Source organism: Pelophylax lessonae (assembly GCF_965119305.1).
Source record: "Pelophylax lessonae genome assembly, chromosome: 5".
Lineage (NCBI taxonomy): Eukaryota > Metazoa > Chordata > Amphibia > Anura > Ranidae > Pelophylax > Pelophylax lessonae.
In genome coordinates this window covers 441,443,618-441,470,161 of record NC_138772.1, presented here as the reverse complement: position 1 = coordinate 441,470,161, position 26,544 = coordinate 441,443,618, and the positions used below count along the sequence as shown (strand labels likewise).

Sequence of the window (26,544 nt, the reverse complement as noted above, 5' to 3'; positions counted from 1 at the left end):
CACAGAATGGTGAAGGGCAAGCCAAGGTCGGGGTAACAGGCAGACAAGGGTAGTCAAGGGACAGGCCAAAGGTCAGGATAACAGGGAAACAGGAATAGTCAGGGACAAGCCAAAGTTGGTACACAGAGTAGTAATTTCAAGCACACGGCAAACAGGAACAGGAAACTAATACTGTTGAACAGCAAAGCAGGCCTGCAGTGCGTTGGTTAATATAGACTTCCTGTGATGACCTGGGCGGGGCAGGAACAGGAAGTAGAGGTGATAAAAAGGATCCAGAAATGCAGTCTGACCTCTAATACAGACATGAAGGTACAGGTAAGCTTGCCAAGCTCTATTGCAAGTCCATGACAATAGCAACATCAGGGGAAATTGAAGGATTGGTTGGTTGAATTACGAAATCAATGGTGGCACCAACAGATCACAAAAATGCACAAAGTTTCTTATTTTCTAAAGAAAAGTCATTCAGAATTCGACCCATGTATGGCTTTCATTAGTTGTACAAAAAAAAAAGTGTGTTTGTATTTATTTTTATTGTAATTCAGAAGTGGAAATCATAAAAGGCAAAGTGACAAACAATTTGAGCCTCCTTGCATTATACACTGCAGGGGCCAGCTATACAAATCTATTTACTTAACTGATTTTCATCCAAACAGGATCCTACTCCATGGAGTGCAATGAGTAATGCTGAGGAATCCATTGACGTTACTTCTGTCAGAATTACTCCACTAAAAATGATTCAGATTTTTCAAGATTCCTCACAGGATAGTAGCTCTGAACTTATTGATGTGGTGACTGTTGGTGAGGACAGTAAAAATGTATTAAGAACTTCCGTTTCACCAAAATATAACACATCTACATCCATTTTGAAGAAAGGTCAGCAGAGGCTACCACTTGCTACAAAAGGGAATGATGTCTATGATGCCAACAATACCATGTTAAGAAACACTCCAGTAAAATCCATCCCATTTTCCCCATCACAGGTGGGTATACTCATTGCTGTTGATTTGAACGCTTCCAATGGTTTTTTGCTTGTTCATCAGATTCTGACGTCTCCTGGTCCTGCCTTACCATTTAAAAGCTGACGGTTTATGAAAATTGTTCCTCTTGAAAGGGTCTTTTTACCTAAAGTAGCAAATTTAGAAATGTCAGTAGTGAAATAAGCGCTTCAACTGTAGAGGCAACAAGGGATGAAAGTTTGCTGTTCTATCACATTGACTTCAAGCAGAACTAAACTCTCTCAATCAATATTGACTATTTTTAATCCTGCTACTGCTAGCATTAGTAAATAGATAGGAATTAAAATGCATATTTAGATAGATAGATTGATGGACGGAGAGAGATCAGATACAGATATATAGTATCTCACAAAAGTGAGTGCACCCCTCACATTTTTGTAAATATTATATCTTTTTATGTGACAACATTGAAGAAATGACACTTTGCTACAATGTAAAGTAATGAGTGTACAGCTTGTATAACAGTGAAACTTTGCTGCCCCCTCAAAATAACTCAACACACAGCCATTAATGTCTAAACCTCTGGCAACAAAAGTGAGTACACCCCTAAGTATAAATGTCCAAATTTTGCACAAAGTGTCAATATTTTGTGTGGCCACCATTATTTTCCATCACTGCCTTAACCCTCTTGGGCATGGAGTTCACCAGAGCTTCACAGGTTGCCACTCGAGTCCTCTTTCACTCCTCCATGATGACATCACGGAGCTGGTAGATGTTAGAGACCTTGAGCTCCTCCACCTTTTGTTGGAGGATGCCCCCTAGATGCTCAATATTGTTTAGGTCTGGAGACATGCTTGACCAGTCCATCACCTTTACCCTCAGCTTCTTTAGCAAGGCAGTGGTCGACTTGGAGGTGTGTTTGGGGTCGTTATCATGTTGGAATACTGCCCTGCGGCCCAGTCTCCGAAGGGAGGGGATGATACTCTGCTTCAGTATGTCGCAGTACATGTTGCCATTCATGGTTCCCTCAATGAACTGTAGGTCCCCAGTGACGGCAGCACTCATGCAGCCCCCAGACCATGACTTTCCCACAACCATGCTTGACTGTAGGCAAGACACACATGTCTTTGTACTCCTCACCTGGTTACCGCGACACACGCTTGACACCATCTGAACCAAATAAGTTTATTTTGGTCTCATCAGACCACAGGACATGGTTCCAGTAATCCATGTCCATGGTCTGCTGTCTTCAGCAAACAGTTTACGGGCTTTCTTGTGCATCATCCTTAGAAGAGTCTTCCTTCTGGGACGATAGCCATGCAAACCATAGTTAATGCAGCGCATGGTCTGAACACTGACAGACTGACACCCCACCCCTTCAACCTCTGCAGCAATGCTGGCAGCACTCATATGTCTATTTCCCAAAGACAACCTCTGGACATAATGCTGAGCACGTGCACTCAACTTCTTTGGTCGACCATGGCGAGGCCTGTTCTGAGTGGAACCTGTCCTGTTAAACCACTGTATGGTCTTGGCCACCATGCTGCAGCTCAGTTTCAGGGTCTTGGTAATCTTCTTATAGCATAGGCCATCTTTACGTAGTGCAAAAATTCTTTCTCTTGCGTCCTCTGACAGTCGCAGCCCGTTCAGATGTTCTTCACTATTGGGTAATGCGCCCTCTCTGTAGGAGCAGGCTAGGTAGTGAAAACTTGACAAAAAAGAGTTAAATAAAGACACACCTCTAGGAGGCTGTCCCTCTCGACATTACCCTCAGCCATTCAGTGCTGCTCTTCAGTTTCTTGCTGCCTAGCATTAGGAGTTGGACTAGGTTTCCCAGCTGGGACTCCGGTCTCAGTTTTTTTTTTTTTCTTTGAAAAATTTTTTGATTTTATTTTCCTCACTCACTATCGCTAGTTAGTCATGGGGATCCTCCTGGAGAACTACAAGCAACAGCCGGGCTGGGCCTCGCACTGGATAATCTAAATCGGTATGGTGTCCCAGCCTTACCAGCGAGCGTGTGCAGCTTGTTGTCCGCCCAGGCCTCACCACGATGGTGCCCCTGTGGATGGGGACGAGCCTGTGTAGAGCTTTCTTCGCTGGGACGTCTCAACTCTGAATGCCCTGTGTTGCAGCGTCCCCCCCCCTTGGCTGACGGCACCCCCACTCAGGGTGGAAGGTGGTCCGTATCAGAGCGGTCCGTGGTATGGTGAATGATGCTACCCCCTGGGTCCCTGGGACCATCACTTGAGGGGGAGTTGTGGGCCCACTCCTTGGGGGTTTCAGAACATGCGGGCTCTGTAGTGTCCCCCCCCCCCCCCCGGCTGGTTTGGAAGGTCCCTATCTCCCTGCCCCCTTTTGGGGGCGTTCTGTGGTAAACACGGCATTGGGGGGTGGGGGAGCTTGTTACCTTGTCCTGGGGGTCTTCCTGGTAGATTCCTGCAGCGGCCAGGTCCTGGTATCCTGACAAATTGGTACCGTTTGTTTTGGCCGCCATTTTGGGTAAGGGGAGCCTGGCTTGACTCCCTGTGAGGGCAGCAGCCATTTTCTTGCTGTATTTGGCACCATCTTGGATGTGGGCAGCCGCCTAAAGGGCGGCGGCCATTTTCCCTGTGCTTTTTTTCCCCATTGACTTGTATTGGCATCCATTTTTGTCTGCCTCTAGTGGATGATGTCACTTCCTTCATCCATCTTCAGTTACTGCAGGGGTGAGCGTTTTTTCACTTTCATGTGTCTCTCTCATTTGGGGGTTTTTAATGCATTTTGGGTGTTTTTTTCCAAAAATCCACTGCTCCCTCAGTTAATCTATCAATGTAAAGGGGAACTCCGGCGGCAGTTGCGGGATCGCGGTGCAAACTCGCTGATTTAAAAGGCCGGTGTCCCTTTTTTTTTTTTTTTTTTTTTTTTTTGTGTATTACTTCCAAAATGAGTCCTAGGTTAACCCTTTACCCGCTGATCTATTTTTTGCGCTTCCGGAACATGCAGAGCACCTATCCACAGCACCTCTACCTGCAGCCATTGCTACAAATGTTGTCACAGTGTACGGTTCAGTACCGGCCGGTGCCCTCTCAGTCATCATCTTCTGAGCCTGATGTGGTTGCCACGGACAGTGTCCCCCTGAGGGATTCCAGTCCACACAATCAGTAGGGGAGGTGGAGGGGGGGTCCTCCTCCGCCACTGCATCGTTGGAACGTGCTTTGGTTGCCTATTCGCTCTGTCAGAAACATTTTCACAATTTTAAATTTCAATTTTGCATGATGAGCCCACCCATTCAGGTTAGCGGGTTTCCTTCGGGTCCTGCACAGCCCAGAAGTTGGGTCAGGTTTTCCCCGGTGCCGAAGAGTTTCACAACATGGTGAATATACAGTGGTGCCGAGTTAAGCTCACGCTGACGGTGCCTAAGCGGTTTTTCAATGCCGCTCTCCTTTTGCAGACGTTGTCACCTGGGGTGCACCACACTGTTTCCGGATTAAATAACTCCATGGTGGTGCCCAGGGAGGACTCCCCCCAGTGTTTAATGACCCGATGGATGGGCGTGTCTGTTTCCCGCCGTATATATTTGGTGTCGGACTACCCCCCCCCCCCCTCATGCCTATGTTTGCTTCCGTGTTGGTTTCACAGATACGGAATGAGTCAAAGTGCTTATACGCAACTTGGTGGTGGAGTGGGTCTCTCCGACTCTTATTGCCCTGGTGGAGCGTATGGTCCGAGCCATGGTGTTCCTGTGTGACGCGGATTACAAGGTTATCCGCGGTAGGGGTTGCGCTCCGCCTCATGGTTTGGGTTGAAGAGCTGGTTGGCCGACCATGCCTCCAAATAGATTGTGTACAATTATCCCTTATTGGGGGAATGGCTTTTTGGGGACCCCCTTGGTTGGGGTTGTCAAGGGTCTCACAGGGGGTATGAGTACCCTCCTGCCCCGAGCCGCACAGGGTAATCACCCCGCGCTGGGCTGGGCCCTTGGCTGGGCCCTTCTTTCTAGGCTTATGGGGGGCCCCTTCGTGCCTCGGGCACAGGACGAAGGAACATCCATCAAGGCATCTGGCGGTGACTAGTAGTCCTGGTCTGGTGAACCCACGACCGGTCAGTCCGGTGCGGCGGCCCACTCTTCCGCCTGTCGGGAAACCCTCACCCGTTTCTGAGGTGGGGAGACGTCTGTGTCTTGTTCAGGAACCCGGGTTGTCCAAATTTCAGGACAAGGGGGTTCACGAACTGATTTGTTTCAGGGTACAAGATCGAGATTCGATCTCGCCTCGCAGACAGGATCTTTCCGTCAAATATCCGTCTGTCTCCCGATTGTTTATGAGATCTCAAGGGGGCTGTGCCAGATCTTCTTGCCCAAAGAGTTGTTATACCAGTCCTTCAGCGGGACAGGTTTTGCGGGTTCTATTCCAACCTGTTCATGCTGCCTAGAAGGGAGGGCAAAGTGCGTCCGATGCTGGACCTCAAGTCTCTGAACCGCTTTGTGTGGGTGCAGAAGTTCCGGATGTAATCCATCCGGTCGGCAGTGGTGTCTTTAAATCAAGGAGATCTTCAGGCCTCCATCGACTTAAAGGATGCGTATCTATACATCCCTGTCTACGAGGGTCATCAACGGTTTCTCCGTTTTGCGGTAATAGAGGACCGGTTTCAATTTGTGGCATTACCCTTTGGTAAGCTTCGGCTCCCAGGGTATTCACCAAGGTTTTTTGGCCCCGGTGCTGGCTTTGCTGCGCAAAGGAGGATTGCGGTCCTCGGTTATCTGGACGACAACCTGTTGAGGGCGAGCTCGTGTGCCACTCTGTCAAGCGATCTGACGGTCACGGTTCAGACACTCCAGGAGTTCAGGTGGACCATCAATTCTTAGAAGTCAGCACTGACCCAGTCAGTCCACCTGAGTTACCTGGGCATGATCTTGGACTCCGCTCAGTGTTTCTCCTGGAGGACAAACTTCGGACTTTACAGGGCGAGATCAGGTCCCTCAGGGACAACGATCTCTCATCCTTACGGACCTGCATGAGGTCCCTGGGGCTGATGTTTTCAGCTCTCGAGGTTATTCTGTTTGCACGGTTTCACACAAGGACTCTGCAAGCAGAGATTCTTGCCAGATGGCACAAGGATCCACAGTTCCTGAACAGGATATGTTTGAGCAGTCTCTCGAGGTCTGAGCTTTCGTGGTGGCTTCTGTCACCCGCTCTGAGCCAGGGCAAGCCTTTTCTGCCCCTGTTGTGGATGGTGATCACCACGGATGCCAGCCTGAGGGGCTGGGGTGGTGTACTGGACACCCTGAGTGCCCAGGGCACGTGGTCAACGTAGGAATTCTCCTTGCTGATGAATGTTCTGGAGCTCAGGGCGATCAAACTCTGCCTGCTTCATTGGGCGACTTGGTTGCACGGTCGCCTGGTTCGGGTTCAAAACAGAAAATGCCATGGCTGTGGCTTGCAACAATCACCAAGGGGGCACCAGGAGTGCCCAGGTGGCCAAGGAAGTGGCAGAGATTCTGACTTGGGCTGAGGCGCACGTTCCAGCTATCTCCACTGTTCACATTCCGGGAGTGGAGCAGTGGCAGGTAGATTATCTCAGTCTTTAGTCCTTGGATCAGGGGGAATAGTCCCCTGTGTGCCCAGTGGTAGACTCCGGACGTTGATCTGTTCACGTCTCATCTCAACAAAAAGGTGGGAAGGTTCGCGGCCAGGGCCCGAGATCCTCTGGCGGATGCCGCGGACATATAGGTGGTGCCCTGGCACCGGTATTGGCTGATTTACGCCTTCCTTCCGATTCAACTGTTGTCCAGGTTCCTCCGCAGTTTGGCTTTGGAACAGGTGCAGGTAATTCTGGTAGCTCTAGGCTGGCCTCGTCGGTCTTGGTACGCGGACCTCGTGCAGATGGTCCTAGAGCTTCCCTGGCGGCTACCTCTGAGTGAAGATCTGCTGTCTCAAAGGCCGATCTTCCATCCCGCCTTACGGTCTCTGGCTTTTAACAGCATGGCTGTTGAGAGACGGTGGTCTCCCGGATGCTGTCATTCCTACCTTGCTGAGAGCTTGGAAGGTTAGCTCCAGGAGGATTTACCATCGTACCTGAATGGCGTCTATTACATGGTGTGAGTCGCGAGGGTTTTTCTTTGTCGCTCCTTTTCGGTGGCGAGGGTTTTGGCCTTCCTGCAGGAAGGTGTCGAACAGCATTTTGGTACTGGGCACGATCAAAGGTCCATTGTCAGCCTTAGCCATTTTCTTCCAGCGTCCCTTGGCGACTTACTCCCTGATTCGCACCTTTATTCAAGAGGTGAGTCATCTGGGTCCACCACGGAGGGCTCCTTTGCCTCCGTGGGACCTGAATTTGGTCTTGTCCGTTTTGCAACGGCCTCCCTTTGAGAACATCAGAGAAATCTCTCTGCCTGTGTTGTCCCAGAAAGTAGCTTTCCTGGTGGCTATCGCCTTTGCTCGCAGAGTGTCTGAACTGGCAGCTTGGTCTTGCCGTTCACCTTATCTGGTTGTTGATAGGGATGCAGTGGTCCTACGACCAACTCAGTCTTTTCTCCCTAAGGTGGAGTCAGATTCCCACCTCAACGAGGATATTGTGTTGCCTTCGCTTTGTGCCAAGCCCAAGCATCCCAAGGTGTTTGCTTTGCATTCATTGGATGTGGTCCGGACGATCAGGTTTTACCTGTCAGCAGCGGAGTCTTTTAGGACGTCTGATTCTCTGGTTGTCCTTCCTGAGGGACCTCTGAAGGGTTCGGCTGCATCCGCTGCAACCATTTCCTCATGGATCAGACAGACTATTGTTCAGGCCTATTCACTGAAGGGTCAGGTGCCTCCTTTCCCTGTGAGGGCACATTCTACTAGAGCTGTGAGTGCCTCTTGGGTTGTTGAAGAGACTTTTTTTTTTTTTTCTCTTCGTGGGGTGATTTTTGTTCTGGGGTTAGCTCCTGATGAGCTGTTGCCCTGTTGGCTCAGTTTTCTCTGTCCTTGTTGACACGTTGCCATTCTTTGGTTGCGTTTTTTTTCCACCCCTCACACCTGGACTGCTTTGGGACATCCCAATAGTGAAGAACATCTGAACGGGCTGCATCTGTCAGAGGACGTAAGAGAAAATAGAATTTTTGTAAGAACTTACCGTAAAACTATTTTCTCTGAGTCCTCTGACAGTTGCAGCCCCTGCCCCTCTATTTTGGGGTTAGTTGTCTTCCTATACTGCTTGCTACGAAACTGAAGAGCAGCACTGAATGGCTGAGGGTAATGTCGTGAGGGACAGCCCCCTAGAGGTGTGTCTTAGTGAAAACTTGACAAAAAAGAGTTAAACAAACTAGCCTGCCCCTGAAGAGGGGGCGCATTACCCAATAGTGAAGAACATCTGAACGGGCTGCGACTGTCAGAGGACTCGGAGAAAAGAATTTTACGGTAAGTTCTTACAAAACTTCTATTTTTTCAGTTCCTCAGAGTTCTTTGCCATGAAGTGCCATGTTGAACTTCCAGTGACCAGTATGAGAGAGTGAGAGCGATAACACCAAATTTAACGCACCTGCTCCCCATTCACACCTGAGACCTTGTAACACTAACGAGTCACATGACACCAGGGAGGGAAAATGGCTAATTGGGCCCAATTTGGACTTTTTCACTTAGGGGTGTACTCACTTTGGTTGCCAGCGGTTTAGACATAAATGGCTGTTGCGTTATTTGGAGGGGACAGAAAATTTACACTGTTATACAAGCTGTACACTCACTACTTTACATTGTAGCAAAGTGTAATTTCTTCAGTGTTGTCACATGAAAAGATATAAGAAAATATTTACAAAATCGTGAGGGGTGTACTCACTTTTGTGAGATACTGTATGTTTGTCATGATGTATAGAGTCTTTTGCCTCAAAGTACGAGAAATATGGTTTTATACTGGTGTGTAGTAGTCCTTTTTTTTTTTTTTTTTTTTATGGTCGCAGACATTGCAAACAAAGATTTATCTGTTTTCTATCACCCTTGCACCTAAGAGCTAAAAGTTCCAATCACTATGGATTGTGGCTCGGATTCTTCTATTATATTTGCTAGCAAGACATCGAACAACTTCTCTGTACCTGAGTTAGCTGTTGTGCCCTACAGCAGCAGCAGCTGCAGTGCTTTCTTCAGTTTTGTTTCCCCATGTAAAGTGGAGCTGAAGGTATTAATACTCCCCTTTCCATTGGTCCCGGGCCAGGATCTTTTCCTGTGTGCCAGTTTTTGGCCATTTTTTTATGGAATTGGGGCATGACCTCACTCCTGCACAGAGCTAGTCATTCCGGCACACAGGGATAAAGTCGGTCAATGTATACTAAGTTGCACATACGAAGTTCAGTTTACATTGTGTGGATCGCTGTGGGCATGCTGGTAAGTGTAGTTTTTTGCATCTGCAATAAAAAGCCCGCCCTCTCACAGTATGTAATAGCAGAACTTATGTTTCGCTTTAAAGGTCGAATAGTATTCTCGTCTGCTAGCTACGCTATTGCTTGGTTGCATGTGTGTCTATGGGAAAGAAATAGGGCTATTCATTCCATTGGGACAGGGTTGATGTGAATGATTCAGCACTTTATATTGGGTATTATAATAAAATGAACATATAATGGTAATGTCAGTAGGTAATCCTGTTGTATTTTTCAGTAGGTAATCCTGTTGTATTTTTCAGTAGGTAATCCTGTTATATTTTCCTTTTTCTTGTACTGAAATGATTTTGTGCATAAATGACAAATATCAATTTTTGATGACTGAAATGTATTTATTTGTAGTTCTTCAATGCCAGTTCGGGCAATGTACAGGAGTCATTTAATCTTGAAAATCCTGCTTTTACTTCTACTCCAATTTGTGGCCAGAAGTATCTAAGAACTCCTCTTAGGAAACAGATGACCTCTGTAGAGGACAAAGAAAATCTAGGGTAGGTAATCATATTCTTCATATTCACAGCTTTTTATTGGTTTCCGAAATGAGGCAGAAACCATAATGGGTTCAAACTACTATTAGGAAGCCCTGTTGTTCCTAGACCCACTCTTTGATGACATTAAAGCGGTAGTAAACCGCAGCCTATTTTTTATTTTTTTTAACCTGCAAGATAAAAGTATAATGTGCTAGTATGCATCGACTGTGGCACGGAGCTCTGACGGGACAGCATGGGCATGCCCTCCCTTCAGAGCTCATGCATCGGTGATGTCGCCGTGCGAATATCTCCTAAACCATGCAGGTTTCGGAGATATTCATTGTACAAGTCAAATAAATGACTCTACTTCCACTTTAGTGTAACCCGGTGATCCCAAGCAAGGTTCTGGAGCATGTTACGCATTACACCCTAAATATGTATAACATGTTCTGAACGTGGGCGGGGAGGTGTCTATGCATGGGACGCGTGTAGAGCTCATGCTAGGAGCTCCAAGGACCCCATCCTCCCATGCATCGGTGGGCTTGAAATCTCCTAGCCACCCCGCCCCTTCCCACCTAGCTCGGCAAAATCCTTTCCCTCTTCCTGCCTGAAAAGGGCTCAAAGGAATCTCCCGCGTCTGGCTGGAGCAGTCGGCCCACCGAAAGGCAAGCTAGTAGCGCATCCGGGGGTTCCAGGCGGTGCGGCGTAAGCTGGTACCCAGGGCCTGGGTAGTGAAGTGGCCATGACGTCACGGAGACGGCAGGCAGAGTGAGCCAAGCGGTGGTTGCTGGAGTCCAGAGGCTCCCCCGGCAGAATGGAGCAGTTACAGGAGAGCCGGATATGGACTCAAAGGATGAGAGCTCGGGGGTAAGACCGTTCCGGACACCCATAGACCTTACCGCTTCACTGGGGAAAGAAGTAAAAGCTGAGAGAACGAGGTTGAACACCCAGAATCTTCGGGAGTCAATTATCCCTCAACAGGAAGCTGATCCCCCTCCTAAGGTATATCAACCATACTTATGCAGATCCCTCCAACAAAGTGGGGAATCTGGTTATCCTTTATCTCATTTTGTTATGGCTGTGGACTTTGCTTCGCACTGACTGTTTATTTTGATCAGCCACACACCAGTGACACAGAAGCACCAAAGGGGCTTGTGATTTAAAGAGAGTTGGACAGTATACATACAAATATGAGAGGTAAAACAGCAAGAGGAGGAGTGACAGCGAAATCGCCCAAAGTAAGCTCAAGCCCTGGAACAAATAAAAATACGACACAAGAAGATGGTCCCGAACAACAGGACCTAGAGAAATAAGGAACTCATGTAAGAAAGACGGAGGTAAAAGAAAAACGTGGACAAAAAAAGACCACCATTGGATACAAATATAGAACAATCAAGATTGGAGCAGGATTTAGAGAGTGACCCAGAGCTGGATCACACAATACAAGGGGTAAATACCCAATTGCCTACAACATGTTCCAAATGTGAACTTATCCTTTCATAATGCTTTTTTAATTCTTAACCTTTGCCCCTAAAAATAAGCACATACTTTTTGGGGACCTGGAACTCTTGGCATCGTTGGCTCTCCTTCCTGTGCTGGGATCTAAATGCACTTGGATCTTGGTGCTGAAAACCACTGATTTGTCTGTAACAAAGATAGTAATTCAAAGTAATTTATGTCCTGAAGTTCTCTGTTAAAGGAGTGCTTACTGCACGTTCATGCAATTTACTTGACACTTGCATCTAGACATTTGGTAGTGCTAAACTCTTGGCAGAAGAGCCGAGATTAAAGCTTTGGTCCAATTATTAACCTTACCCTGCTCCTACTGATGCTTTTTAAATCTAAAACTCTTTTGCCACTTTTTGGAAGGCATAGTCACGTGCTTTACAAATGTGCCTGCAGTTCTGAGAGGCGGAGAGCCGAGTCACAAGACCTGCCAAAGTCATATGACCACAGTTATTTCCTATGATGAAGTGTTCCCTGCAGTGCTGTAACAGAGAAGACTCTGAAATAAACATCAGGACCCGCACCACAGACTGCATTTTATGAATGACTCGTGTCACACTCCCCCGATGGCGCCGCTTGGTGATTTTGGGTTCTCTCTTCTGCGCCTTTACTCCAAAAACAGCCTCAGCCCTTCTAACTGGTTGAGTAAGTCATTGTAAGCACTTACAGGTGCATCTCATAAGATTAGAATATCAAAAAGTACATTTATTTCAGTAATTCAATTCAAAAAGGGAAACTCCTATTTTATTTAGATGCATTACACACACAAATATATCAAGCATTTCTTTCTTTTTTAATTTTAATGATTATGGCCTACAGCTAGTGAAAACCTAAAATTCAGTATCTCAGAACATTGCTAGATCGAGGTCGCTGGGGCTCAGGTAAGTATTAGGGGGGTCTGGGGGGGGGGGGGGGGGGTGTGCTGCTGTTCACAGAAGGTTTTTTACCTTCATGCATAGAATGCATAAAGGTAAAAAACCTTTTTCCTTTACAATCCCTTCAACTTGGCTGTAAATTAGTACCAGGAAATGGACACAAAGCTGTTTAATGGTAAATTAAAACTCTATTAGCATGGCGCAGGGGTGTCACAGGCGGCCCTCCAGCTGTTGCAGAACTACAAGTCTCATCATGCCTTTGCCTATGGGAGTCCTATTTGTACTTGCAAAGCGTCATGGGACTTGTAGTTCCGCAACAGCTGAGGCCCGCCAGTTTGACACCTGTGAGTAAATGATGGTATGAGCATACAATGAATTTAGTTAGTCAGACAGGATAATCACTATGCCAAAGTAATATGGAATAGAGTTTTATACCACTAGATTAGAATCCGCTGAAAGGTTAGCAAAGTCCACCATGAGCAGTGCATATAAACACCTGCAGTGTGGCTAAGAATACTGTAACTGTTTTGGAGTGCACTGTTTAGTTCAATAACCCCCACTTTCCCAAATAAAGGGAACCTATACACTGGTGGTCCTGCACTATGCTTTCTCATACAACTTGTATATGTAACCGTCTGTCTTGACACTAATCACACTGCACAGTTCCATATTGTATTACCATTTTTCTCATTTTCAGTTTTTTTTTTAAAAAATATATATTGATTACAGATTTCGAACCCCAACTATACGGAGGTCTCTGCTGAGTACAACCCCCAGAACACCGACACCCTTTAAAAATGCTCTCGCTGCCCAGGAGAAAAAATATGGTCCATTAAAAGTTACGGTATGTGTTTATTGTTTTCTTTTAGTACAATTTTTGTACTAATTGATGTGTAGTATTGTCTTTTTTTTCATATACAAAGAACCAAGGATCTGCAGGAATAAAAATCCTAACTAACAAAAATATAATCATGGATATATACTGTATGTAAGATAGATATATATATTACGGTGTATATATAGAGAGAGAGATAATGTGGATGAGAAGGCCTGGCTTGCAGCCTGCTCTCTGATTTATCTCTAGCAGTTTGAGGTGCACAAAGCAAGGTCCATAAAGACATGGATGAGCGAGTTTGTGTTGGAGGAACTTGACTGGCCTGCACAGAGCCCTGATCTCAGCCCGCTTGAAGAATTTAAAGCAGAGACTGCGAGCCAGGCCTTCTCGCCAACATCAGTGCCTGACCTCACAAATACGCTTCTGGAAGAATGATCAGACATTACCATAGACACACTCCTAAACCTTGTGGACAGCCTTCCCAGAAGAGCTGAAGCTGTTATAGCTGCAAAGGGTGGGCCAGCTCAATATTGAACCCTACTGACTAAGACTGGGAAACCATTCAATTTCATGTGCGTGTAAAAGCAGGTGTCCCAATACTTTTGGTAATCGCGTGTGTGTGCGTGTGCGTGCGTGCGTGCGTACACATTTCTCTATGTTTTGTATCTGTAAAACAGAAAAGTAAACAATTTTACACATTTGCTTCCAAGCAAAAAAAAATATTGCTCTTGGTAACTCTGGGGATGTACCGATTGTAATAAGCACTGAGCTCCCAAGAATGTTACAAGCCTGGTAATTTCACAAGGAGTAATTTAAAGCCGTTTCGCTCTACAGCAGGGGTTTAGGTTTAAAAACTCAATTTTATCATGGGCCGCATTAACATTATGGTTGTCCCCAAAGGGCCAGTTTATACGATTACATTTCCAGAGCACCTCCTCCCCCCCTTTACATCGGCTGTCAAGAGCCCTTCCCTCCCACCATCTGTAAAAAAAAAAAAGTCCAGAGTCCTTCACCCTCCCTTACATCGTAGTGCACTCCCCTTACCTTGTGCTGCTGCTGGGAAGCAGAAAGTGGAGGGTCTGGAAGAGGACCAGAGGAGGGATGGAGTCAGCTGAATGCTGAGACCCAGGGAGGCGGAGATAAGTGGGTGCAGCAAATGCATAGAGAAGCGCATCATCCGGTTGAGTTGTGTCCTGCTGTCTGCTGCCAACTGCTGAGAAAAGGGGTGGGGGGCGGTCACAACTGCAGGAGCGGTGCAAGGGCCACGTTAAATGACCCGCAGGCTTGTGTTTGGCACGTGCTCTACAAGATATAAGGTAAGTAAAATGATGCAGCAACATGCTTTTGAGAGTGAGGGGTAGGTTTGGGGGTAAATGCCTAGACATCTACTTAAACATATCAAGATGATCTGATTTTACAAAGTCATTTGTAAACTTCTAATTTTGGTGGTCAGTCCAACCAGTCTAGCTGGATCTGCTTTGTTGTTTTATTGTGATCTTTTAATACAATGTGTTCAGTGTTTGAATATGCCATTATAAATTATATTGCATAATTAAAGTAGAACTAAGGGCAAAACTTCTTTTCTCTTTCGTTCATGGACGGACACAGCTCCTTTAATTCTTGACTATTGGGTTATACTGCCCCCCAAGAGGAGTAGGACACTAGGCAGAAAAAAACTTCTGGCTACACCCATGGGCAGTCCAAGGGGGGTATATTCCCTCTCCCTGCAATAGTCACACTGGGGCTGTTTGGGTGGTCTGGTCACTGGCCTGGGATGGGGACAAGGCGCTAACTGGCGATGGAGGGCTTTGGGGATGTGCCACTGGCCATCAGACGATCAACTGTCCGGGGGGGGGGGGGGGTTGCACCTTGTCCTGCCTGGGTCTGTCCTTGAGGCCTGGACAGACCCAGGCAGGGTACCATTTCTGGAACCCAGTATACCTTTTCTGCCATTTTGTTGTAGCCTTTGTATTCCTATACATGGTGGCCATGTTTGTGCAGTGCGGCCGCTATTTTCTTGTGGTATGCATTGCAAATAATGGCAGCCATGACAGCGGAGCCCTGTGGGCGGGCATTTTTGGCGGTGGGAGCCCCTCCTTATCCCCTGGTGTTGACTCCTTGATCATTTAGCTTCCTGATCACCGCACATGTAGTGCAGATTCTCCTGGTGGTTGCAGGTGCCTGTGTTGGCAGGTGGTGAGTTTGGTGGGGTCATATCCCTCTCTGCTGAGGATCGTTTTTTGCCTTGTGCTTGATGACTGTGGTGCTGCCAGCTTGGTGATGGTCGCCCCCTAGCAGTGTGTTGCATTTTTTTGTGGGGTCCCCCTAGTGATTGAGTCTTTTGGAGCACATTTCCCCACTTGGTCCCCTCTCTGAGGCTGCAGGGCCCTCAGGGTCCCAATCAGCCATTCATGCATTGACAGTGGTCCTAGGTGGAGGCGGCTTGCGGGCATTGGGCTAGCAAAAAGCACCCCCCACCTTCCACTGCCTCATCAGATCCTGAATCGGATTTGGCCGCTGCGGACGTGAGTCACCCTTCTGGGTCTGCGACCACGAATCCTCTGATAGTGAGGATGATTCCTCCACGTCTGCGACTGCACATAAAAAGGCACTGGTGGATGCACTGATTGTATCTGTGTGTGAGACCCTGAAGATGGAGGACGCATCTGAAGCTGCGAACGGAGGAGCAGGTACCCTTTGGCATCCACAAGCCATCCAGAGCGGCAAAGGTGTTTCCTTTCCCTGCTTATTTTGACAGAATTGCCGCTAAAGAGTGAGGATGACTGAAGCATTGCCGTGGGTTTCCTAAGCGCTTTACTAGGCGTTACCCCTATGAGGAGTCCCTTTTTAAGATGTGGGCTGTCCCACCGGTGCTGGACCCTCCGGTTTCCAGACTAAACAAGGCGTTCATGATTCCGAATGAAGAGTCTCCAGCCTTTAAGGACCCCGCTGACCGGTAGGCGGAGGCTGTGGCCCGCACTATGTACACCTTATCTGGATCAGCACTGAGGCCGGTATTTACCATTGCCCCGGTGTCGCAAACTCTGACCAAGTGGGCTAAGCTCCTACGCTGTGACCTGGAGGGGGAAGAGTTTGGGGCTGGAGTTTATCTGTGATGCCTCTTTGGATGCGGATCCTCTGATGGCTCACCTCTCTGTTTTGGTGGTGGTCCTTCGGCGTGTCTTTTTGGCTTAAATTCTGGTCTGCGGATCAGACTTCTAAACAGGCCTTGACATTAAAGGTCTTACAGGGGGGGGGGGGTGGAGAGTACTTTTTCTTCCGCAGGCTACGAAGTGCAAGGAACCTTGTCATAGACGTGGACCTTCCTTCTTGACTCATACGTTTTTTCGTCCCTCAGGGGCGACTGACAAGGGCTTAACGCCTTTTAGGACGACCTCTGGCCTATTCCTTCAAGTGGTGATTGCTCTGGTTCCGGAACATTTTCAGGGTTTGTACTCAAACTTGTTGAAAGTCCCCAGGAAGGAAGGCAAAATACGTCTAATCCTGGACCTCAAGGCGCTAAACTGCTCTGTTCAGGTACAGAAGTTCAGAATGGAGTCCATTCGAATGGTGGTGGCATCCCTGTGTCAGGGGGGAGTTCCTTGCCTCTATAGATATCAAGGATGCCTATCTTCACATTTCAATATGTGCCAGTCACCAGCGATTTTTTTTTTTTTTTCTGCTTTGCTGCTGGAGAGGAGCTTTATCAGTTTGTGGCGTTACCCTTTGGCCTTGCTTCCACTCCTCTGGTCTTCACAAAAGTGTTAGCTCTGGTGCTAGCCTTGCTACGCCAAAGGGGATCGCGGTACTGAGTTACTTGGACGATCTCCTTCTGTGAGCGGAGTCTCCCTCTGCTCTGGTGGAGAACCTGGAGATCGCAATACGAATTCTGTGGGATTTCGGCTGGATTCTGAATTTTCAGATGGCTGCCCTGGTTTCGCCCACAAACCTGGACTATTTGAGCTTGACTCTGGACTAGGCCATAGCCAGAGTGCTCCTTCCTTTGGACAAACCCCAGAAATTGCAGGCTGCAATTTGTCTCCTGCTGTCCAACAGATAGTCATCCCTGCGGACTTGCATGCGGGTGCTGGGCCTGATGGTATCTACCTTCAAGGTGCTTCGGTTTGCACAGTTCCAAACAAGGTCCCTGCAAAGGGAGATTCTGACCAAATAGGACAAGACACTGCAGTCTCTCGACAATCCGATCCAGCTGAGTCGGGGAACAAAGGAGTCCCAGATTGTGTGGCTTTGCTCTCCAGTGCTTCGGCTGGGAAAATCCTTTCTCCTCTTGTATTGGACAGTGGTCACCATGGATGCCAGCCTGTCTGGCTGTGGAGGCATCCTCTGCAAGCATTCTGCTTAGGGGATCTGGATGCTGGAATAGTCCAGACTGCCGATCGATGTCCTGGAACTCAGAGCGATCAGACTGTGTCTGGATCATTGGACGGATCATCTTCAGGGATGCCCAGTGCACATTCAATCCAACAATGTCATGGCCATGGCTTATGTGAATCGCCAAAGGAGCACAAGAAGTTCCCTGGAGGCTCTGGAGGTAGCTGGCTATCTAAGGTGGGCATAACGGTTCGTACACATTCCCGGGGTGGAAAATTGGCAGGCGTACTACCTCAGTCGGCAGGCGTTGGACCATGGGGAGTGGTCCCTTCACACGGAGGTGTTTCATCTCCAGTGAGGCACTCCTGAGGTGGATCTGTTGGCGTCTCCGCTCAACAGAAGGGTGCAGAGATTTGTGGCTTGGTCAAGAGATCCTCTTGCAGACACCACAGACGCGCTGGTGGCCCCGTGGGGGTCAGTATCATCTAATAAATGCCTTCCTTCCTCTCAAGCTTCTGCTCAGACTTTTACGCAGGATCGAGACAGAAGGGATTCCAGTCATCTTAGTGGCCCCGGACTGGCTTTCCTGGGCTTTGTATGCTGATCTGGTGCGGCTGGTCGCCAACATTTGTTGGTAGCTTCTTTTTAGGGAGGATCTTCTGTCCCAAGGACTGATCTTCCATCTTTACACTCGCTGGCTTTGACGGCTTGGCTGTTAAACTCCAGGTGCTAAAGGATAGAGGTTTGTCTGTGAATTCTACATTGTTAAAAGCAAGGAAATCTACTTTGAGGAAGATCTACTATTATACGTGGAAGATGTACATTGCGTGGTGCGAATCTTTTGGGGTGCATCCTCGCTCCTTCTCGTGGCTTGGATCTTAACCTTCCTTCAACGGAGTGTTTAACAGGAATTGGCCTTGAGTACCATCAAGGGCCAGGTATTGGCCTTGGCAGTCTTTTTTTTTTTTATGACCTTTGGCCACACACTCCCTGGTGCTTACTTTTCTTCAGGGTGTCCGACATTTGGTTCCTCCAGTGTGGGCTCCGGTGCCACCTTGGGATCTTAATTAGTGCTTCCAGTTCTACAGAAGCCTCCTTTTGAAAAGATTTGGGAGATTCCCCTGCTTGCTCTGTCCCAGAAGGTTTGGCTTTTTGGGGGCTATCACTTCTGCGCGCAGGGTGTCGGAACTGGCGGCGTTATCCTGTAGTTCACATTATCCAGTGATTCACAAGGATAAGGTGGTTCTTCGCCCCTGTCCGTCATTCCTTCCTAAGGTGGTCTCTGACTTTCATTTGAATGAAGACATTGTGTTGCCTTCTCGGTGTCCCAGGCCTAAATATCCCAAGGAAATGGCCTTGCATGCCTTGGATGTGGTCCAGGCAATTAGGGTGTACTTGGCAGCTACCGAGTCTTTCAATAAGTCAGACTTTGTGCTCACGGATGGATGTCGAAAAGGGTTGTCCTCTCTCTCTCCGACCATTTACAGATGGATCAGACAGACGGTGGTTCAGACCTATTCCATTAGGGGTCAGGTTCCTCGTTTCCCTGTCAAGACACACTTTACTAGGGCACTTAGTGCATCCTGGGCCGTCCGTCATCAAGCGTCAGTGACACAGGTTTGCAGGGCGGCCACCTAGTCATCGGTGCACACTTTTACAAAGTTTTATAAAGTGGATGTGTTGGCATCTGTGCTTCTTTTGCCCGCAAGGTTTTGCAGGCTGCTATTTAAGAGGACCTGATCCTCTGAGGGTGTATGTTTTTTTTCAGGTGGGCTCCAGTTGTTTTGGTTAAGCCCCTGTTGCCTGGTTGGCTAATGTTTAGCCTTGGGAATTTTTTTTGCTGTTTCCCACCCCCCCATGTTTAACACTGCTTTGGGACGTACCAATGGTCAAGAATGACCAGAGCTGGTTCAGTCAATGAACAAAAGAGAAAATTTAATTTTTGACTTACCGTAAAATCCATTTCTCTGATGTTCATTAACGGACATAGCACCCACCGCTTTGTGGAGTTATAACTCTCCTGACACTGCTTGTAACAAAACTGAGTGACTATAGCAGGGAGAAGGAGTATACCCCTTGGGACTGCCCATGGGTGTAGCCAGACGTTTTTCTGCCTAGTGCCCTACTCCTGTAGGGGGCAGTATAACCCAATGGTCAAGAATGACAGGAGCTGTGTCCGTCAAACATCAGAGAAATGGATTTTAAGGCAAGTCCAAAAACCTATTTTTTTTTCCATTTTAAATAGAGCAACTAAGTGTTCCAACCCGTCAGATTTTTTTTTTTTCTTTTTTTTTTTGCCATCTGTGTTCTATTTCCCTTCACTTCCTGTCCAATAGCCAAACAGGAAGTGAGATTAAACCCCTGCAAATATAGGGAATTCCTTGGGGACCCCCAGGTCATCAGGACTAGTATCCCTATTGGACAGTTTCCCTTCTGTTACTTTTCTGGGGACAACCCAAAATGTGGGACTTTTTCACTTTCAATGATGGTAAACAGGACAAATTCGAGTGAGTGAATCTCCTAAACCATGACACAGACAGCAATAAAAACTGATGGGTTCTAATCCCTCTCCACTCTATCCAAAACGAAAAAAAAATTTGTCTTTTCGTTATACTTAAAATCTTTGTTTTTTTACTTTTCAGTCACAGCCTTTTGCCTATCTCGAAGAAGATATTCGAGAGGTCCTCAAGCAAGAGACTGGAACAGATTTCTTTATTAAAGATGAAGATGACATCAATTGTAAAGAGGAAAGAGGGGTAAAATAGAACTACCTTCTCCTCCCTTCTTTTTTTTTTTTTTTTTTTTTTTTTTACCAAGCTGATTCTTTTTGATGCAGGTAGTGAATGAATGCTGATTGGCTGACAAACCAGCTACCTTCTTATATCTCTGAGGGCCAGCTCACATAACATGCATTCCAGTGCGTTTTTTTTTTTTTTCGTTATCAAAAATTCATGAATAGTTTTCAGTGGCATGGTTCACACCAGTGTGGTCAGTTCCACTGCGTTCCAGTTCCAGAAAAAAAATAGAACGTGCTGCATTTTTTTTTTCTGCACTGGACTGTAGTGTAACGCAGTAAAACGCACAGAAAACCTACCAAAAACGCACTAAAACACACATAAGAAAAAAAAGGGGGAAAATGTACTGGACTGCATCAAAAACGCAATGGTTGAACGCATGAATAACATGCCATAAACACGCATCCAAAACGCAATCCAGCTGGAATCCTTGGTTCTTCCCTCCCCCCACTGTGAAGTTTTACTTTATCAGCTGCGAGAGGGGACTTGCTCTTTTTCCTGCAGTTGCTTTACTGTAACAGTAAAGAAAAGTAATCAGTACTGTAAAGACAACTGCAGAGGCCTGAACTTTGGGGTCCAAGAGACATAAGAAGCTGGTAGGCAGTTCAGTTTGCCAGCATAGAATATTAAATATCCTATAGTAACAACATTACTTTTATTTTTCCAGAATATTTCTGCCTTTAAAAGAGTCAGAAAGTCATTAATTCTCGATTGGGAAAAGGAGGGTGTTGAGCGCTTATCAGAAGTTGGAGTTTCTAATACAAAGGTACATTTTGATGTGTAGGATCTAGTGGTGTTTATAATTATTTGTACAAAGTGTCCGTAGCAAATATATCTGTGACCTATTACACAATACAAATGTTTGCAATAATGAATCCTGGTGGAAAAGCAGCAGAACCGTAATTGGTCGGGTATGTTAAAACGTCTTTCTGAGTTCTGTTTATCTCTACTGTCGGCCCTTTCGATGACCAGAGGTCATTGAAGTCCTGGATTGTCAGGCTAAAGTTACCATTGTCAGCATGTGTTGGGCAATGTAATTTATAAGTTTTAAAAAAATATATATTTGTACTTATTTGTTTAATACTGTAATTATATATAACAATTGCAGTATTAAATAGAAACATACACATATCTTCAGGATTCAGCAGTGTCTGCAGGTTGAAGATTAGTTCAGTCAATAAAGCTTGCATATGATCACCATGCCATAGCTGTCATGGTGACCACGTGATTGGAAATCGCTTTGAGTGAAAAAAAAAAATTCTGGTAACTATTAAGCTACGTTGTAACAAAGTGAAATGAGCTATAGAAAATGGTTTTCTGGCTGCCTGCTATTAAATTTCCCATACATGTTACAGTCCAATTTTCCATTCTCCTTAGCTGTACAAACACTTATATAATGGCTGGCCTACCTAAACAACCCATTCCGTTTGTATCCAGCCAAGTAAGCCTTATGCACTATACTGTAAAGCTGTCAGTAATAATAATTGGTAACAGGAAGTGAAGAGAAATCTCTTAATGAGACAAAACAAAATAACCTAACAAAGGTTTTCTCCATTCCATACGTTATCAAAATTTCATATAAAATGTTGACTTTACACACTTAGCGGCTCTTATAGTGATCCTAGAACTCAAGTTGAAATTCTTCCACTTTATCTTGAGGACCAAATAAATTTAAATATATGGATGTAAATTTTTTTTTTTTTTAAAAGACAATAATTTTTTTAAATCGTGTAACGCAACATAGCCACATTTTAGAGAAATTGACTTGTATATGTACATCTAAAGTTTATGTAAATGCTAACAATGAGTTTATCTTATTGCTGCCTTTTGGTCTGCTAGCTATACCATTTTGAAAGTGTGATTTATATTTGTTCTAGAAATACAAAAAACAACTGCTTGATTTTGCTGGAAATATTGTGAGTGTAATCACCTCCTGTGCTGTCTCTGGCACAACCTTCTTGGTTACTGTAATTACCAGTTTATCTCTGTCCACTACAGTACACTTTTCTGGCATGGAAAGGCAATTTTTTCTATCGTCCATTCAGGAACACAACTTGATAATAAGCAACCTAGTGTTATACTGCCGCCTACAGGAGAAATAGGACACTAGGCATCTAGAAATTGCCAGCCCCCTTGAGGTTCTAACCCCTCTCAGCACCCCAGCTGTTTCGATTAGTGTACTTAGGAGAATAAATGTCTTTCCTCTCTGTTCCTGCATGCTTTGATCTTCGGTAATTGTATTTGACAAACCAAGGGCTGTGAATAAATCTGCAGTTGCATATAGACCTACCTCCACCAGTTCCCTCAGATGTGTGGGGATGGGAGGGATGTCTAACTGATGGCTTGTGCATAGGTTTGGGAAGCCTGCATAATCAAACCCTGTGTGCAGTAGGTAGTTTAAAGTTTCACTTCTTTCCTTTCCCTTGATACTTTGCTTTGTGTCTTCCTGTGTCTCAAAGACCTCCACCCATTAAGTTGTTTAAGTAGGTTATATTTTCTTTCCCTTCAGCCTAAAGGTTTCAAGATTTTTACTCAAACCTGTTTACAGTTCTGAAACCCAAAGTAGTCATTCAGTAATTTTTATGTCTTTAAAATTTTGGATGGAATCTTTTCAGTCGGTTTTTGTCTTTCTCTGTCGCTGAGACTTCTTGGCTTCTATTGACCTAAAGGATATGTATCTACACATTGCTATGTTTGTAGACCAATAGTGATGCCATTCTTTGCAGTGTGTGACAATTTGTGGCTCTTTCCTTTTTTGTCTTGCTTCGATCCTCGAATGTTTTCGCTCCAGTCCTGGGTTTTCTCTGCTTCAAACCAAGGTCTTCCTACCCCAGGTGAAGTTGAGGAAACTGCAGAGTCAGGTTCAGCAACTCCAGTCTGATCCTCTCTGTGGACCTGAATGTGAGTACTGGGTTTCATGGTATCCACTTTTGCCAAATTTCACGTTGCAACAGTACCTTCTCGCATGGAACAAATCCAGTCTATCTCTGGACAAGATAATTTGACTACACCCAGAAAAACATTTTTTTTTTTTTTTATGGTGGCTTCTGTCTTCAGCATTGCCAGCAGGTGGATTTTTATTTCTCCCTTTTATATTGGAAAATTGTCGCAACAGACTCCTGGATTGGGGTGAAGTGCTGGTCCCTCACTGTTCATAGTTGTTGGTCTACCCTGATCTATGCCCTTCCTTTGCTGAAACTATTACCTTGTCTACTAGAAAGGATCAAGGCAGAGAGATTTCATGTCATTCCCATTACTCATGTTTGGCTACAGAGCCTTTTTAGTATGTTGACTTCATTTGTCTGTCAGCCCACACTCTGTGGCCAGATTTGTTCCCTCAAGTATCGATCCTTCCCTCGGCTGCTCACATGCTGCCTTCGACGGCCTGACTTTTGAAACCCAAGTTCTGAGAGACGGTGCCATTTTGGATTTAATTATTCCCAACCATGTTCAAAGTTTATAAATCCTCTACTAGGGTTTATCATCCAACATGGAAGACTTATTTTTACTGGTATGAGTCTCTGGTGGTTTCCCCACAAGCCTTTTCAGTGAGAGGTGGAACAATGCTTGGCCCTTAATACCATCAAGGTTTGCCCTGTCTATTCTTTTTCGTTGTTGTCCTGCATTCCCATAGGGTAGCCTTTCTTGTAGTCATCACTTTATTTGGAAAGGTTGAGTTCTCAGCATTGTTGTTAGACCAAGGACCTCCTTTTTACCCAAAATGGTCTTTGCTTTTTACCTTAATGAGGATATTGTGTTGCCTTCCTTGTGTCTGCCACTGGTGCATCCTATGGGGTTCCATCAGGGTTTACTTTTTTTGCCACCACTACTTTAAGGTGGATGGATTCTCTGTTTGTTTATTCCTGAAGGTTGTAAAAGCATTTCTCTGGCTTCTGGACCCTCTTTTTTTGATATTTGACGGGTTACTTTACAGGTCTATGCGGTTTCCTGTTATGGCTCACTCTACTGTGGCAGTAAGTGCTACTTGGGTTTTTTTTTTTTTTTGTCATTAGGTCCTCCGTACGTGACCCTGAAAGGTCAGAAGGTTCTGCAAATGACTACCTTTGGTTTCTCTCATGTGGTGGTTTTTTTTTTGGCCTGGTTCTCCTGTGTTTGCTGGTGTGCCTGCCCCTCTGTTTAGACTTCTTTTGGACATCCCTAGGTTGCCAGTTATCAATCTAGCCCTCAAAGCCATCTTTTATCGTTTTCTCTTTTGGACTGCATGGCACAAATGAACAGGTGTGAAGGGTTATACCCTCTAAGACAGCCTTTCTAACAGAGGAACCTTTAAAAAAAATACTTCTGGTCTCGGGGAACCCCTGATAAAAATTTAAAATCTACAACTCATGACAACAGTCAGTGGGAAGAATGCTCCTTACTCTTGTCATCCTTGGGAAGAATTACGCCCTTACATCGAGTTAAAAGGAGCAATGGTGTCATTGGAAACTTATCTGAGAGGCAGAAATTGCCCATTGCTCAAGGAACCCCTAGCAACCTCAGGAGGAACCCTAGGGTTCCACGGAACCCTGGTTGGGAAACCCTGCTCTAAGACCTTCAGTTTTTCAAGTGCCTAGTGCGATTTGTCCTGTAGGCAGCAGTAGGATCCTAGGTTGCTTTTTATCAGGCTGTGTCCATCAATAGACTTAAAGAAAAGGATTTTACAGTGAGTGCAAAAGTCCTATTTGCAGAATCGCCAGATGACAAGGAAACAAAACACAAATGAACCCACAACATCCAAGTACTGTAAACTACAGTATATTACATTTTAGTTCTTAGATGCACTTCAAACAGTGCTATCTTACTATGCATTATACTGCACTGCACAAGAGATATATATATATATATATGTGTGTGTGTGTGTGTGGAATATTCTGACAACACTGTTTTAAAGTACACTGTAATTCTGCATCTTGCTTTGAAGAATGTAAACCGTGGACTTACTGAAGAGAGACCTACTACTACTACAACATCATCAATGACACCTCTTTCTACACGGGGAGACTGGAACTGCAATACTAGAACTAAAAAGCACAGAACAAGTTTAGAGTCCAGAAAAAAGACACCACCTGACTGTAGAAGCATCAAGCAGGAAAAGTCTCCGCAGGTATTTTCAGAAAATGTTTTTAATGATGTCTTTCATCTTAAATGTTATGCCTGAGGTTATTTTCATTAAAGCCCAACTGAACTTTTTTAACCAGCTGTATATTCCAGCATGAAAACGAAGGTGTGTAAGATTGTAAAGTGCATTTTCTTCAGAAAGCCGCCACAGCTGCAAATCTATTTTGCAGGTCATGACCTTTTAAACAAGTGGTTTGGCTAAATTTTTAATTCATAAATATGTTTAGTACTGTTAGAGGCAGGAGAACCCTATAAACTGTATTTTCCCCCAGAGTAAAGGTTGTTGCTTTACTAAAAAGGACATTGGATTGTGTTATGTGAATAGTGTTGGTGCATACAGTATCGAATGGGGGCTCTTCTTTTATTGTAGCATATTTTGAAAAACTAGGGAAATGGGGATGGAGATATTTCATTTTCCCTTGCATGCAGAACTCTCCTCTGGCTGAACACATCTCCCTTAATTTCCTATACACCTTTTACTACTAGTTCTGGTATTTGCACTAATTTCGTTGTATTAATTTTTTCTGCAGTCACTTGGTGAATGGGAAGCAGTTGTGTTTGGAAAGACTGAAGACCAGTTAATTATGACCGAACAGGCAAGACGATATCTTGATAGCTACAAATCACCCAGCAGCTCTTTACCAAGACCTCTGATATTATGAATGTGGGATCTTTTTTAACTGGTCAATCCAGTGGCCTCTTTTACATGCACTAAGATAAGACTCTTTAGAACTGTTGTTACAGTAATGCTTTGTTTTACAGCCCTACATTATGCATGAATCTAGCAAATACTTGGCAATTTAACCACGGCACGGAATGCGCTTCTTTAGCTTTTAATAGACAAAAGCAACTTTTAATCCCAGCCAGGGAGTCTTACATGTGGAATAATAACAAAGTATCTCGTTTTTACAAGGAAATGACCTTGAAGGCCTCATCCTTCTTCTTTTTTTTTTTTTTTTTTTTTTTTTTTTTTTTTTTTTTGTCTGTTCTATCCCTCCTTTTTTTTTTTCTGTATAGTAGTTGACCTTGTGTGTTAAATAAGATGTAAGTGTTGTTGAAATAGGTTTCAAGGCAAATTTATTTTTGTTATAAAATTTAAAGTAGCCAGAAGCACAATAAGAGCTTACTGCAAAGGGTTCTGTGTAACACCCGGTTTACAAGTTTATCTTTTTAAATTCATTGCTTTTTCTGGCTTGGGAGTCCAGAAATTGAATGCTTGCTATACTTAAGCCGGCCGTTGACTGTTCGAATGTTGGCCAGTTCACCAGAGATTCGAA

At 45.3% G+C, this 26,544-nt stretch overlaps 1 protein-coding gene across 1 annotated transcript in view; it reads left to right on the top strand.

Moving 5' to 3' along the window:
- The window catches only part of MYBL1 (MYB proto-oncogene like 1), a 75,709-nt gene extending 49,496 nt beyond the window's left edge, over positions 1-26,213 (top strand). The window contains exons 10-16 of the mRNA XM_082258003.1: positions 654-980; positions 9,682-9,827; positions 12,917-13,031; positions 19,997-20,110; positions 20,817-20,915; positions 25,071-25,253; positions 25,798-26,213. Coding sequence (XP_082114129.1) covers positions 654-980; positions 9,682-9,827; positions 12,917-13,031; positions 19,997-20,110; positions 20,817-20,915; positions 25,071-25,253; positions 25,798-25,929 — 1,116 coding nt within the window. The 3' untranslated portion in view covers positions 25,930-26,213. The remainder of the gene's footprint in view (positions 1-653; positions 981-9,681; positions 9,828-12,916; positions 13,032-19,996; positions 20,111-20,816; positions 20,916-25,070; positions 25,254-25,797) is intronic.
- The last annotated feature ends 331 nt before the right edge of the window (positions 26,214-26,544 follow it).